This window comes from Platalea leucorodia, assembly GCF_965183815.1.
Source record: "Platalea leucorodia genome assembly, chromosome: Z".
NCBI classification, from domain to species: Eukaryota; Metazoa; Chordata; class Aves; order Pelecaniformes; family Threskiornithidae; genus Platalea; species Platalea leucorodia.
In genome coordinates, this window is record NC_138858.1 from 25,858,132 (window position 1) to 25,872,868 (window position 14,737).

Here is a 14,737-nt window from a genome sequence, read left to right on the forward strand (position 1 = left end):
TTTTCTTTCATAGACTTTTAAGGTAAGGCTGAAAACATGGCTCCAGTTTGGGTTGAAGAGAAGATTTTGGTCTCCAAGGCTGGTTCAGGAGCACTACAATTTAAAGAAACAAAGCCCATATTGACAAGAAGTGCTTCTGCAGTTCTGCCTATAACAGAAGCTACTGCATCTTCTTGTGGAATAGAAACAACTATGTCAAAAGCTCATTTTGGTTGTTTTGGGGTTTTTTTCAAACATTAAACTCCTTTAAGTGACTTCTCAGCTCACCAGGGTATTTCAAGTTTTCACACATATAACCTCCGTAAAGTTGCAGCAACAGCAAAACAGGGAGGCAGACTTAAATCAGAATGAATTAATATTCACTGTGCACGCAGTCAGCAAATGCTGAAGACAGCAAGCATCAGCAACCCATTGATATGTTGCTTTTTAGCTTTGTTTTTGGCCTTTTTTTTTTTTTTTTTAATTCAGTGAAAGTCACTATTTTACCTCATCGATATCTGAGCAGGTAACGCCATTTCCCGTGAGCCCTTCAGGGCAGGGGCCGCACTGAAATCCTTCTGCTGTATCCATGCACCTGACTCCCCTGAAGCAGGAATTAACTTCGCATTTGGGTTTACTGCGCCTAGGAAGCTGAGTTGGAAAATTCACAGTTCCCAAACCTTTAATGCAGAAAGAACAACAGTTTCAGCGATTGAAAGAAACATCCATCATGGCTTTCAGCTGGCAAGTGCTCTAAAGAGATCCCCAAGATGCTGCGCAGCAGGGACTTTGAGTTTCTGCACTGCGCTGCTACCAGCTGTGCTGTGGCTGAAGAGTCTTCATGCTGGGAATGGCCTAGCAGCTTGCTGTGTCCCCAGACAGGGGAAATTAAAGCTATTTTGTTAGGTTCACGTGCTTCTCCTGGCTACACATGGGAGCCCTCCTGCTAGGTTAGTCCCAGCACAGTTCTGCTGCTGTGAGAAACTCTGAAAGCCAGTGACCTCAGACAGCCCAAGGGACTCAAGTGGGATGGTACAACACATTTCTCTGGCTAAATCAGCAACACTACCACTTCATAAGGAAAACAGTGCCATGGTTTTGCAAGACCATATCTGACAGTCTACAAACGAGAAATAAAGAAGCAGCAGCTGGTAGCCCATGAACACACAGCAGGACGTGCATGTATACTGGCTTAGGTGCACAGAAACCAGCCCTGGGGAAAAGCAAGGTTTTCTGAGACCCCAGTAGGTGCTGAATCTTGGTACTGATGCATGCAGGATTTAAAGACTTTTTCTTTGGCACTTACACATAAAGGTTAACCTGGCTGGAGCTCAACTTGAGTTTTGATGAGGCTGACAGACTGGGAGAAGAAATCAACTAAAAGGCCTGATGAGTTTAAGGCCTTTTGCCCCACCCAGTGAGAGATTATTTTGGTTTTTATACTGATTGCATGTGTGTCCTGATTGTCAGTTGTGTACGAGGGCCATGCAGTGGCACTTGGGAAAGCACTTATTTATTCCATTTAGTGAAAAGATGGAGACCATTAGTGAAAAGACGGAGACCATTTTGGGTCTTACTACTGTTAACCAGTGACTGCCTACTCAGAATCAGACAACTTTCAGGTGGACTGCATAGGATCTTCCTCAGACTGACAATACCAGCTAGAGCAGAACATCATCACTCCCCTGTCCTTCTACTAAGGTTGCTCATGAGCTACCTGACAGGCAACAGCTCCGTCCCCAGGAACATGTGGCACAGCTTTGTGGCAATGCAAGAACTGACAGTGCAGGGTGCAGGTACTGCTTGGTTTAATGGGGTTTTATCCCCCAACAGGTGATTGTCAAGTCTATGGAAATGGAAAGCTTTTCCTCGAATGAAAATCTATTTTAAATTTGCATCCAATACATCTAGAACTTTGGACACAGTATTTTTAAAGAAGTACTTCTTAGAAACCACATAAAGCTGATGCAATCAATACTAGTTTTAAAACAACTGTACATCTCATCTGGTTGCCTTTCGCAGGCCGTAACAGGAATACTTACCACATGCTTGGCACTCAGCTATGGTATTTCTCAGAAAAGTTGTTTCTTTGACCTTGAGGATATAGAAAACAAACATTATTTGGATACAGGCAGCCCCAGTTTGCACCTGGCTGCCAGAAGAACCATTATGATTTTTCCCCAAGATGCCACTCAAACCATGCAACATAGGTACTCTATCTTGACATGAGATGCTCTTTGTACTCCATAAAATTAAGGACAGTGAGAATGGTTGTACTTCAGTACAGAATGATATGCTTAACTAAAGGCATGTGCCACCAGCAATTCCAGTTCTGACACCCACCAGCAAGTGGAACAAACGCAATTTCAGTTCTGTGCAACAGACCTACCTCTGTCTAACAGTGGGCTAGGATGGCTGCTCTAGTTCCTCTCCACTTAAGACACTAGATTTTCTGGATCTGAATAAGCAATTCCCCTACACTCCCACATTCAGCGATCCTCCATAGTGAGCACAGGGTAGCAGGTTATTCCTCCTCCACTGTGTCATGCCTCTGAGGCAACGAACTCTACACAGGAGTTTATAGCTTATGTGAATTCTGCCCTGACTCTGTCAAAAGTGGCAAGCTTGGGATATTTCACACTGAAGCCTTTATACGGTACCTGTTGTCTGAGAAGATCTTTCACATCTCCCAGTATTTGGTTCATCTGCATCATCTGACCCATCAGCTGCCTATTAAAATCACCTGCAGGGAAACAGCAATGAAAAAGAGTGCACAATGCACATAGCTCTCCTTCATTTGCCATGATAATTTCTGAGATATAAGATGGAAACACCATGAAGAGCCAAGGAGGGCAAACATTACTGTTACTTAAGCTCTGTAGGAATCCTTAAAGCAAATACAGTATCTAGCTCCAATTTTTATAAAGTGATTTGCATGAACTCAAGGCTTTTCTGGACTGAACTCCACTGTATACCACAGAAACAGGCAAAGCAGAAACCTCTCCACAGAGAGATTTTTCTACCATTATTTCAGTGTCAAGGCTCTCTAATAAGACCTAACAACACTGGCAATTAATGCTGCCAGTGCTACTGGTTCCCTCCCAGGCCTGAAACCAGCAACTGTAAGTGAAATCTTATGATTTCAAGACTGGGTTTTTGTGATAACCCATTTGGGACAGGAGGGCAAGGTCAGGGCACGAAGCATCTGTACACACAATGGGAAGTCACCCTCCATAAGTGTATTCCATGTCACCACAACCGATTCCTGCATGCTTTTCAAAGTGAAGTTACCCAGCTTTCCGAGCAAGGTTACCGTGCAGCTCCGACCACGCATCAAGAGTGCCTGCTCTGACGAAAACAGCGCCTTTAATAACCTGCGACAGTCATTTGGCTTTTCTTCCAAAAGGCAGCTGATCACACTGTACACAAGTTTCATGGCTCCGTTTGCTTCTGTGGGGTGCAGAGTTTGTACAGACTCACAAAACATCTACTCAACACACTATGAACTCACACCAAAGCCAGTTCTCAATACCAAGTAACAAATTAAAGACCTCTAAGACAAGACCAACAGTTACATCTGTAATGAGCCATAGGGAAGGACCAGAACCAACCAAAGATCTTCACATGAGACTCTCTCATCAGTTAAACGAAACATTAGTTTTCACGCGGTGACAGGGGAGAAGCAGAGAGCATGTTTAGCGCAGTAGCTCATAATAGTTTGTGTTTGTAGCTCAGTTCTGAGTTTGTAGTGCTCTCAAGCAGCTATTTGCTTACTTCTCTAAGTCCGTACATCAAAAAAAAATTCACAAATATATGCTCTTCTACGTTCTAAGCAGGCAGGATATTTTGATATTATGCCCAATGGCTTCAGGGAGGTTTATTCATGTGTTACTTTTGTGAGTATTGAAAGCTTATATGAAAAATGCTTTTCTTAATGTTTACCTCATTGTTTTGTACTTCAAAGCATGTCTAACTGTTTCCAAAAATTCTGGTGGGAATCGTCCAACTCCTCACATACTACGTTTTCTTCATTTCAGATTTTCTCATCAAAACACTGAAGAAGTTTAAAGACTCAGGAACCACCTGTTCCAGAACCTGCCTCTGTTCTTGTCCCAATCTTGTGTTATTTTTATTTGGGAGGAAGGCATAAGGACTTAATATCAGGGGTATTTCAGAATCCCATAGTGGAACTTGGCACGCAGGCTGTTGGGACAGATGCTGGGGTCTGTTCTTGTTTTGCTTGGTTTTTTTCAACAAAGAATGGTTTGGGCATTATTGATTGAGATCTGCAAAAAATTCTCAAGATTTCAGATGCTGTTTGCTGGCTAGCGTCTAAATCAAAACCAGATCTATTCTGTACAGTTAAGTTTTGCAGACTGTTATACTTTAAGGTGGACTAAACAGGTTATACTGCCATGAACTATATGTCCTGTTTGCAAATTTAGACAGCAGAGCAGAAACAGATGACTTCTCATAGCTGGTTTTTTTTTCTCTTCCATTTAAAGCCAAGTCCTACAGCAGGCCACACCTGCAGCAGAATGACTGGTGATCAGTGGTAAGAACTCAGGAGGGACTTTCAGGGAGCTGTTGGTCCACAGTATATTGTGGGGTGGCTTCTCCGAGGAGTGAGAAGGGTAAGCAAAAGGTACAGCCTGAAGCTATACAGCTATGTGGTCCTACCACATAGTCTCCCTCATCCATACCCCATCTACTGAGGCAACTCCCCAGTTCAGCTAGTCCCTAGCTCTACACTCTGAGTCAGTAACAACCTGCATAACAGAATGGCTTTCACAGCAATAATTAAATTCAGAGACAGAACTGAAGCATCACTGTCCAACAAGGAACTGAAGTCCCTTGACATGCTTATTCTCTGTAAGCCTGAGGTCATGTCAGGGAGCTACCCTGTCTTTCTCTTCCCAGGACCTTGCAGTATAGGATAATAGCATGGTTTGGGTTGGAAGAGACCTCTGAAGATCATCTAGTCCAATCCCCTTGCCATGGCATGGACATGTTTTACTAGGTCAGGTTGCTCAAAGCCCCATCCAACCTGACTTTGAAGACTTCCAATGATGAGGCATTCACAGCTTCTCTGGGCAACACGTTCCAGTACAGGGCCTTGGATTTAGAGCAGGTGACCACCTTTGTTGCACAGCTAATTGGCCCAGCCAGGGCAAACCCACAAATACTAGCTTGTGTAATTGCAGGCCACTGTGAAATGCCTCACAGATACTTCTTCTAGCTCCTTTGGGAGCAATACTGGCTCAAGCACCCCACTTGCCCCCATCCAGCAAAGTCAGAGTCCTGAAGTGTCATTCAAAGAGACCATGGCTACTTGGCCAGAGATCCAGCCATGATTTAAACTATGGATGAGGGCTCACAAGAGAACAGTTTCCTGTCAGCCTATAATCCTCCGCCAAAGAAGTTACATATACAAGCTGCATGTGGAATTACAAAGAGGCAGGTTCAAAGTAAACAGAAGGACGTATTTCCTCAGACATGTGATGAATTTCTTGCCAGGAGATAGTCTTGATCATGCATTCAAAACTGACTGGACAGATTCATGAAAGGAAACATATATTGAGTACAAAACACAAAGACTCCACCTCTGAGTCGAGAGCTCTATATACCCTGAACTCCTGGAAAACAGGAAAGCATTCAGGGAAAACCACACTATAACTCCACTCTCTTATACTCTTGCCCTTGGGTCTATACTGGCATACTGTCTCTAACAGTAGCTAGGTTAAAAGAACCTTGGGTTTGATGCAACATAGCTATTTTTTTTTTACACTACGACAAGTTCAGGTACCCTACATGAACTAGATGATCTCCAAAGATCCCTTCTGACATGAATGATTTTGTCGTGATGATTATATGCATACTAATCTCATCTACCAAACTCAGTGAATCTTGCACGGTGTTTTCCTACCCACACGAAAAGATCCAAACACACATGTTCAACCTTTGTCTGATCATCACGTTCTCATCTACACTGCTGAAGTGTCTCAGCCTCACAGACTGAGCACGGAGGGAATGCTGCTGCCACAGTAGTGAGCAATGACCAGGCACACAGTTAAGGCCATGTAGAGTTACTCAGTTCCAAAGCTCTCCCAAGGATTTTCCAATTAATGTGAAAACACATGCCTTTACCAAGATATATAGGTCTCACACACCAATACAGCTAAGCATTTGCATTCCAGCTCTTTCTGGACGAAGGCAAAATTGTGGTTATTTGATATATTGCTCCCGTAAAAGGGCATTGTGAAGCATATACAAAGTGCAAGGCAGCTGAGTTAATATTGCTGTTGGAACATTTGCACCTTTTCCTTTGGTGGATTTGACTAATGTAGGCTTTGAATATATTCATGTGAGTTGTTTTATTATTATTATTAATATGATACTAATTCCACTCGAAGGTTATACGCAACGGAATTTGAGAGACTCAGCCAGGCAGAGGCAGCCAGGGAGAGATCGACAGGGACTAGGAAGGGGTACAGATGGGGCAGTCTAGCCCAGGTTTGCTGTGTTGAGAGGCTAGAGAGCAGCCTCACCCATCACAGGGGATTGCACCCAGCCCCTGGAGACCTGCAGGAATCCCAGTAGCCTCAGCTCCTTCCTTTCCTCCCTGTTCCCAGCTCAGTCTCCACAATGCTCAGCACAGGCAGAAAAGGAATTGGTTTTGGAGCAGACTTCCAGTCTTCAGCTAACTCGTGGCAGGACTAGCGGCTAACTTGCAATAGCTTTTCCCACGCGGACCTGCAGGCTCTGCAGCCGTAGCACCAACACATCCTGCAGTCTCCTGTGTCCTTCACGCCTTGTTCCTCGCCTCTCCGGTACACTCCAGTGATCAACAAAAGATGAATACTGGCCATGTAGATAAGTACATTGATCGGTCTTGCTACTCTACCCATCCCCCTATTTTCATAAAGCCTGTAGCAGCGTATCACATTCAGGACTACTTCCTGTCTGCAATTTGAATACTTAAAATATTATTAAGCTGACACAAACAGATCATGATCACAAAAGTTTGTCTTCCAAATTAGGCTAAAAAGCTTCCTTTAATCATTATAGACTCCTCGTTCACTGGGACAACTCATTGCTTTATCATCAGCAGCAGTTACTGTTTTCTCTCCAAGCTGAGCTACATCTAAAACGTTTACAGGAAATTACGGCTGTAATTCAGTCAAACAATTGTTATTATTTGTCTATAGAGCTTCTCCACATTTTTAATATTCATCACATTAGCTCCTTTGTACTGGTATCCTAAGGAACAATTTTAACTCCTGGCTGCAGGCCTTACCAGTGTACTGAGGAACAGGTTCAATTTGTTGAAGAAAACAATCCTGCAGGTTCCCCACTTGGGCAAGTGTTCCTCCAGTTACCAGCTTCAGCTCATCTAGCGTATCCTGGACTCACAAGAAAAACAGAGCTCACAATTCTGATACCACAATGGAAAAAATATGTAATATCAGACAAAGTAAATAGATTTTTTAGAGAGGTGGTCCATTTCCTAAGCATGCAGGGCTTCTACATCATCCCCTTCAGGAGCACCCATCACCATCTGAACTGTAATGAAATCTCTAATCTTTGCCTTGCAGATTTTCACATAGCTGTGGTTTTATTCTGAACCTTTTTTTGACTATTCCAATTCAAACTATCTCACATACCAGGAAGTTCACATATTTTTATATCTGCGGCATATAAGAATGATTTTTTTTTCTTGTTGAACTGAATCCAAAGCAGCCTTTCTGCCTGCCGCCCCCCCCCCCCAACAGGTTTACATTCATGTCAGGCATGTGGGCACCTTAGTGATTCTCCTTAAAAACAGGCTCATTTTCAAGCCTGCAATGAAACAAAGCAAGGGGGCAACCTTGGGGGCAGAATGCATTTGCACCTTCTAATGCATATTTTGCATCAATGATGATGGAAGATGCTTGTGGAAGATACTGTTTACCTCGGACTGCGGATATGGAGACGACAGGAAGCTACGCCAACCCCTGGCTGGCAGACAGAGGAAGAAAAACTATTGTAGTCAAACAGATGGGGGTTGGACTCTTGCACCACACAAGTCTCCCCCTTCTTGTGTCTTTTTAGTCCATGTGGCTTATCATGGAGAGAAAAGCCACATACACAGCGAAGGGTTGCTCATACTGAACAGCTGTAAGAAGCTGACGAAGAGCTGCCCTTACTGCATCAGCTAAGTCCTCGCAAAAAGTCCAGTCCCCAAGAAACACCTAGACTGAAGTGAGGGAGGCAGCAATTTTTTTTTAATGAGCTAAAAATTGTGTTTAAAATGAAGAGCATAACTATTACTGGGTTCAATGAAGCTAAGATTTCAGCTGTTCCATAGGGAACTTATATTTACATTTATTTCACAAGTTAATACTGGAGTATTACTGAAGCACCATTGTACAGAGCTTGGCTGCTGGGAGGGCTGAGGTCTGGATTCAGTGACCCAGAGGATCCCTGGTGATCTCTGTAAGTTCTCAGCCTACTCCTAGTTTTCATGCTCACCTGTGGCTTCTCCAGGAAAGTGCGCAACTCTACTGCCGCCGACCTCTGAGACAGCGCTGAAAATGCTTTTGGCAGGTCCTGAGCAGCACCTACTTGCAGGCAGTCCAGATACAACTCTACTGTGCTCAATCCCTGCTGCAGGCCACTTAGCCACAAGATGACAGCGTGAGGTTTCCCATCAGCCAGCTGGATGTTGCTAAAGATCACCGAATTCAGCCTCCCGTCGCTCTTCAGATAGCGCAGCACCACTAGTACAAAATACACAGAAGGACTATCATAGGTAGCAGATAACCCAAGGCTGATCAAGGAAGATCCTGTGGAAATCTGCAATTGCTCTGGTATTTTTCCACATGTCAGCTTTTGTAAAGGCATCCCATATGCCGATATAAATGCTAATAATAAATGGCACATTGACTCCCAGAGCAGGATTACCAGGACCCCTGCGTGACTCCCCATTTGTAACGCATTGCTGCCTGCACAGTGTTTTCCACTGCTTTGTCCAGGCCTCTCTCACTGGCTTAACCCATGTCACCTTACATACCGTAATCTGCTACAACACAAGTGGTAAAGGTAAAGGGTGTAGCAGACAGCCTGCAGTCAGAACTTTGGCAAGTACATATCTGATAGACTTAGAAATACTCTGTAGGAGAAATGTACAACTAGAAAAATCAGTTTCAGTGATGCATATTGCATTCAGTGAAGACATCTGACGGTGTATCCAAATGCATCATTAAAGAAACCAAAGGAATCATGATTCCAAGCCAATAACCTGCATTTCTCTGGAACAAATAGTAAGTAAAAACAAAATATAACACAGAAACTACATATTTCACCCCTAAAGATGACTGAGCCCCCTCTCAACTTGTTTTTAAGGCATTAGTGAATGACCTGCTTGATAATTTACACAACAAATTCTCATTTTATGAAGTAAAATGCACCATCAAAAAACACAACAGCAGACAAATAAAAACTCTTACACGCTGCGTAATATTGAAAAAATGTCTCTTTCCTAAGGAAATTGGATGGGTAAGCTAGGATCTGCAAGCTAAATCTCTTAGACCAGCTAGCTAGCTCTCTCCACAAAATCTCTCCCTGGCTCTCCAAATGCATATCTGCCGAAGCAATGAGCCGAGTGCATCTAGGCAGCGTATAACTACTCTACAATATTACACAGACCTGGTTTCAAAGATCCCACTGATCACCAGCCTGCAGGTCCCTTGTTTCCTCATGATAAGTTACAGGCATTGAGGAGTCAAGCTGCGCAGATGCCAGGCACCTAAATAGTTAAGTGCTGGCTCTTGTGAACATCTGTTTGAAGTTCACAGAAGGTTGCTACTGTTGCATCAAGTGAGAGCTCACAAATACTCTGACCTTCAAGAAACACCTACATTAACATGAGGTCAACTAAAAATTGTGGATACAGTGGAGGGAAAAACTTCTATTAGTTTCAGAGCTAATAACACCTACTGAACTCATCCCATTTCATAGACTCATAGAATGCTTTGGGATGGAAGGGACCTTTAAAGGTCACCTAGTCCAACACCCCTGCAATAAGCAGGGACATCTACAACTACATCAGGTTGCTCAGAGCCCCATCCAGCCTGGCCTTGAATGTTTTCAAGGATGGGGCATCTACCACCTCTCTGGGCAACCCGTTCCAGTGTTTCACCACCCTCATTGTAAAAATTTTTTTCCTTGTGTTTAGTCTAAATCTACCCTCCTTTAGTTTAAAACCATTACTCCTTGTCCTGTTGCAGCACGCCTTGCTAAAAAGTCTGTCCCCAGCTTTCTTGTAGGCCCCCTTTCAGTACTGAAAGGCCGCAATAAGGTCTCCCCGCAGCCTTCTCTTCTCCAGGCTGAACAGCCCCAGCTCTCTCAGCCTTTCCTCAGAGCAGAGGTGCTCCAGCCCTCTGATCATTTTTGTGGCCCTCCTCTGGACCCGCTCCAACAGGTCCATGTCCTTCCTGTGCAGAGGACCCCAGAGCAGGACGCAGCACTCCAGGTGGGGCCTCACCAGAGCAGAGTGGAGGGGCAGAATCACTTCCCTCGACCTGCTGGCCACGCTGCTTTTGATGCAGCCCAGGAGGCGGTTGGCTTTCTGGGCTGCGAGAGCACATTGCTGGCTCATGCCCAGGTTTTCATCTATCAGTACCCCCAAGTCCTTCTCCTCAGGGCTGCTCTCAATCCGTTTATCCCCCAGCCTGTACTGATACCAGGGATTGCCCTGACCCAGGTGCAGGACCTTGCGCTTGTCCTTGTTGAACCTCCTGAGGTTCACACAGGCCCATGTCTGGAGCCTGTCCAGGTCCCTCTGGATGGCATCCCATCCCTCAGGCGTGTCAGCTGCACTGCTCAGCTTGGTGTCATCTGCAAACTTGCTGAGGGTGCACTCAATCCCGCTATGTCACTGATGAAGCTATTGAACAGCACTGGCCGCAGTACAGACCCCTGAGGGACGCGATTTCTATTCAGTTAATAAATTATCTTCCCATCTCTCCACTACTAATGTACCCTCTTTGATGCTGTGATACCTCTGTTTGTTGGTGACCTTCTGAGTTACCGGGCACATGTTCCCTACTATTTTTCTAATTGCTCAGTCTAATGATTAAAAGAACCCAGATTTATACCAGCATGAATGGGGCAGGGTATGTCTCCATCTTTAAAGACTACACTAGTGCTGAAGTCTCAGCAGCTGTGATCAATATCAGGAATGTTTTCACTGCTGTCTGTGTCAAAACACTGCCAGAGCTGAGGTTTCCGCAAAGGTGCACGAGGTCACCAGTAACTTGCTAAAGGTAGTATTTCTTGGCAAACTCAAAGATCTGGCAAGACGGAGTATGTTGCAGGCATTTTACTTACGTGAATATTATGCACGCCTGGTCATATGAAAGCAAGATTTTTGGATCTGGGCCCTGCATTCAGAGTGACCAAACGCAGCAGTAAGCTAGAGAAAGAAAGAGGAGATGGTGGCAGGGCCCAGAACAGACCCTGCCAGAACAGTTTCAGGACAAGGAGAAGTCTGGCTTGGAAGGAGGATCAAGGATTCCTTCCTCAGCCAAAGCCAAATATCCATCTGGTAAATGAGTAGGCTTTTGAAGGGAGATTTTGCTGGACCACAGTCTCCACCTCTGTAAGATTTAACTCATCCAAGCCCTTGCAGGTTTCCTGCTAGGATATTCTCCACTGACATTCAGGAGAGTAAGTGGCTCACGTGTACTGTTTAAGAAACAGATTTTCCATAAAACTACTGATCCCACCAGTAAATAGGAACTGCTTCACAGAATTGTTAAATTATGTCACTTTTATGCACTTATTGCTGTTTGTTCCATAAGGGAATTGTTTAAAAAGGGTAAGAAACCCCTAGGTGCTATTTGCCTCTGAAAAGTACATTGGTCTAACCAAAACAAGTTGAGCAGTTGTCCAGTAGTTCAGATCTGTGCTTTAAAAACATTTTGGCGTTATGGACATTTTACTATCAGGTATACCACAACAAGACCACAACATGAGCAAACCATTTGGAACACACCTCTCAAACGTGGCCGTTCAAAGGATCACTAAGGCATGCTTTGGGCCACTTAGATCAGATTTGGGTGCATAAGTGGAAATACCATACAGAGGAAGCACTATGCACACATGCACCCTTCCAAAATGGTAGATATTTAGACCCTGCATTTTGCTAACATTGTCTCACCACTTAAGTGATGATCTACAGTCTTGAGAGGATCACAAACAGCCCCCACACTCCATGCTTTCAGCTCACATGATGATCTCCTGGATGCAGTTTAACCTACCATATGAAGTAGCCATATGGGACACTTGACACTTCCAGAGAAACCACACATGAAAACACTGCCTACGACTTGCACGCTGCCATATGCATTGAACAAGGTGCACTAAAGTAATAAGGAGGCAAGAGATCTCCATGGAACAGCCTTGCTGCGAAAAGCCTCCCTCTGTTTGATCAGTCCTTTACAACAGGCAGGTTACAGATGTCCCCCATCTACTCAACACTGGTCACTGACAGGACAAGGTTCTTCATGCTGCCTATCTATATGCCACCATCCTGTCACAGACACTTCTCAAATACATCACGAACATACTGAGGACAAAACCAAAAGAAGCCACTTAGTCTTCCACCGGAAAGCCTCTTAAAGTCTGCTAGTTAAAGCATATCAATAACCATCAGGCATGGAGGTATTCTTGAAAATCAAGAGAAGAGTTTGATATGTTCAAAACTGTATGCATATAGACATATTTGTGTGTATACATATGCATTCCTATACACATGTGTAACATTTATACACATAAATGTGTGTGTGTGAGAGGGAGAGAAGGAGTATGTGTGATCTGTTATTTATTTAGCAATTAGGTAAGTCAATGTTAGAAATTGTATGACACTTACTGATAAGGCTTACCCACACTCCCAACACACACATAGCACAAAAGGTCTTATTCCCTGACCTCAGAAGGATTTTGGCAGACCTAATAAAACTAACAATGTTTTATCTAACTCATTCCCCTACATGTCCCAAGCAAAAGGTGCGCTTTTCTTCAGCATATAGAATAATTTTCCTATGTATAAACTGAAATTTCTCAGTAAAGTTTCTCAGTATATTGGACTCAGCTGCCTAATTATAACATTTGCAACAGATAATTATCATAGCAGTGGTGAAGTCAATGGAGCAACAATAATTTACCTCATTCAACAATTTTACGCTGAACCTTAAAATTGCAATATATCCTAGATCTGGTCTAGAAAGCGATGAAAGCTCTCCATTTCTAAAAGTATGCTGATGTTCCTGCTCTGACTCCTGGTTAACTAATTTCAATAAATGGAGAACAAACACTTTAATTCACCCAAAAGATCCTGTAAGTGCTAGGAATGTGTCTTGCATAGTCACATCTAACCTCCAGGGTCAGCAGAACAAGAACCTGCCTTTCATATGCATGAAGCAGCATGTGCGTGTGTCCCTCACATTCCTGCGTAATAAGAACCAGGGATTGTCCCAAGGGGAAAAAGAAAAAAAGAAAAAAAAGAAAAAGAAAACCAAATTGACTCCTTTCTCCATACTCCATTTTTTTCCTCCTTTCTCAGCATCACTCAGAGCAAGCACCATGGCAGAGCGGAGGTAGCAGCTGATTGTCAGGTCAGCTTCCCCTGGCCAGGAGAGTGCAGCATCCAGCAAGAGGAAGGGAAGAGAAGGGGAGTGAAAGGGGATGTAACCAACACTTTTATCTTCTGAGAGGGGGGCCTAAGTGGTGACAGCATGCAACAGGAATGGCTCAAGCATAAAGGTGAATCACAGAGTTTTCAACATCCACCTGTGACACACCAATAACTATGGATCCAACACTAGTTTTCCCCTACATACTCGAAATAACTCACCTTTATTCACCCGTCCCATTACTGTAAATTCAAAATACTTGCTGTTGTCAGCTGATGAATACAGGCCAAATATGGTGGCTGTGCTCTTCGGCTGCAGTTTGAATGTTGAGAGCAAGTACACTTCATTCACCGCAGGATCGCCAAGTGCTTGTTGCAAGAAGTTTGTTGCCACTCTTTTGTTGGAATAGGGAAGAAGATCAAAAACTGAAAAACAAGCAAGTTTCAACAGCAATTTAAATATAATAATAATCAAAGATGACTGTAGTCTGAAGCCACCCATTGGAGATTGTATTCTCTTTGCTATTTCCATATGGATACTTTAAAATGAACCCAAGTTGTCCTACCTAAAATAAACAACATGAAGATAAAAATTAACAATGTGAAGATCATCTTTAAAGATCATCTAGTCTAACCCCCCTGGCACTGGCAGGGACATCTTAGAGCAACCTGATCTAGTGAAAGATGTCCCTGCCCATGGCAGGGGCATTGGACTAGATGATCTTTAAAGGTCCCTTCCAACAAAAATTTTTCTATGATTCTATCAAAATATCACATTGATTTTGTTGCAACTGATCATGTTTTAGCAACTTTTTTTAAAGAATGAATTACTGATAAGTTACTAACATAGAAATATCTCATCTTCAAATTGAGGTACTCAAATATTTTCAGGTAGATCTCTAAAATTCTTCTCTTCTGAGGATGCACCTCAACAGAAAGCTTTTTAACCTATTTCTGCTTTCACAAATTCAGATGCTTGTGTTCACATTTCAATTAGACTGAGGATCTAGCATCAAAATTTTCAGACAGATTTCCAGCATACTTATCCTAAGAACCAATTTGATGGCATTTGCAGGGCACCAA

General features: G+C 43.5%; 1 protein-coding gene across 1 annotated transcript in view; it reads right to left on the bottom strand.

The window, feature by feature from the left end:
* THBS4 (thrombospondin 4) overlaps positions 1-14,737 on the bottom strand; it is a gene marked incomplete at its 5' end in the record, with an annotated part of 40,534 nt that overhangs the window by 22,166 nt on the left and 3,631 nt on the right. The window contains 6 exons of the mRNA XM_082336463.1: positions 487-659; positions 2,022-2,073; positions 2,640-2,722; positions 7,277-7,382; positions 8,491-8,738; positions 13,877-14,080. Of these exons, the coding sequence (XP_082192589.1) occupies positions 487-659; positions 2,022-2,073; positions 2,640-2,722; positions 7,277-7,382; positions 8,491-8,738; positions 13,877-14,080 (866 nt within the window). The remainder of the gene's footprint in view (positions 1-486; positions 660-2,021; positions 2,074-2,639; positions 2,723-7,276; positions 7,383-8,490; positions 8,739-13,876; positions 14,081-14,737) is intronic.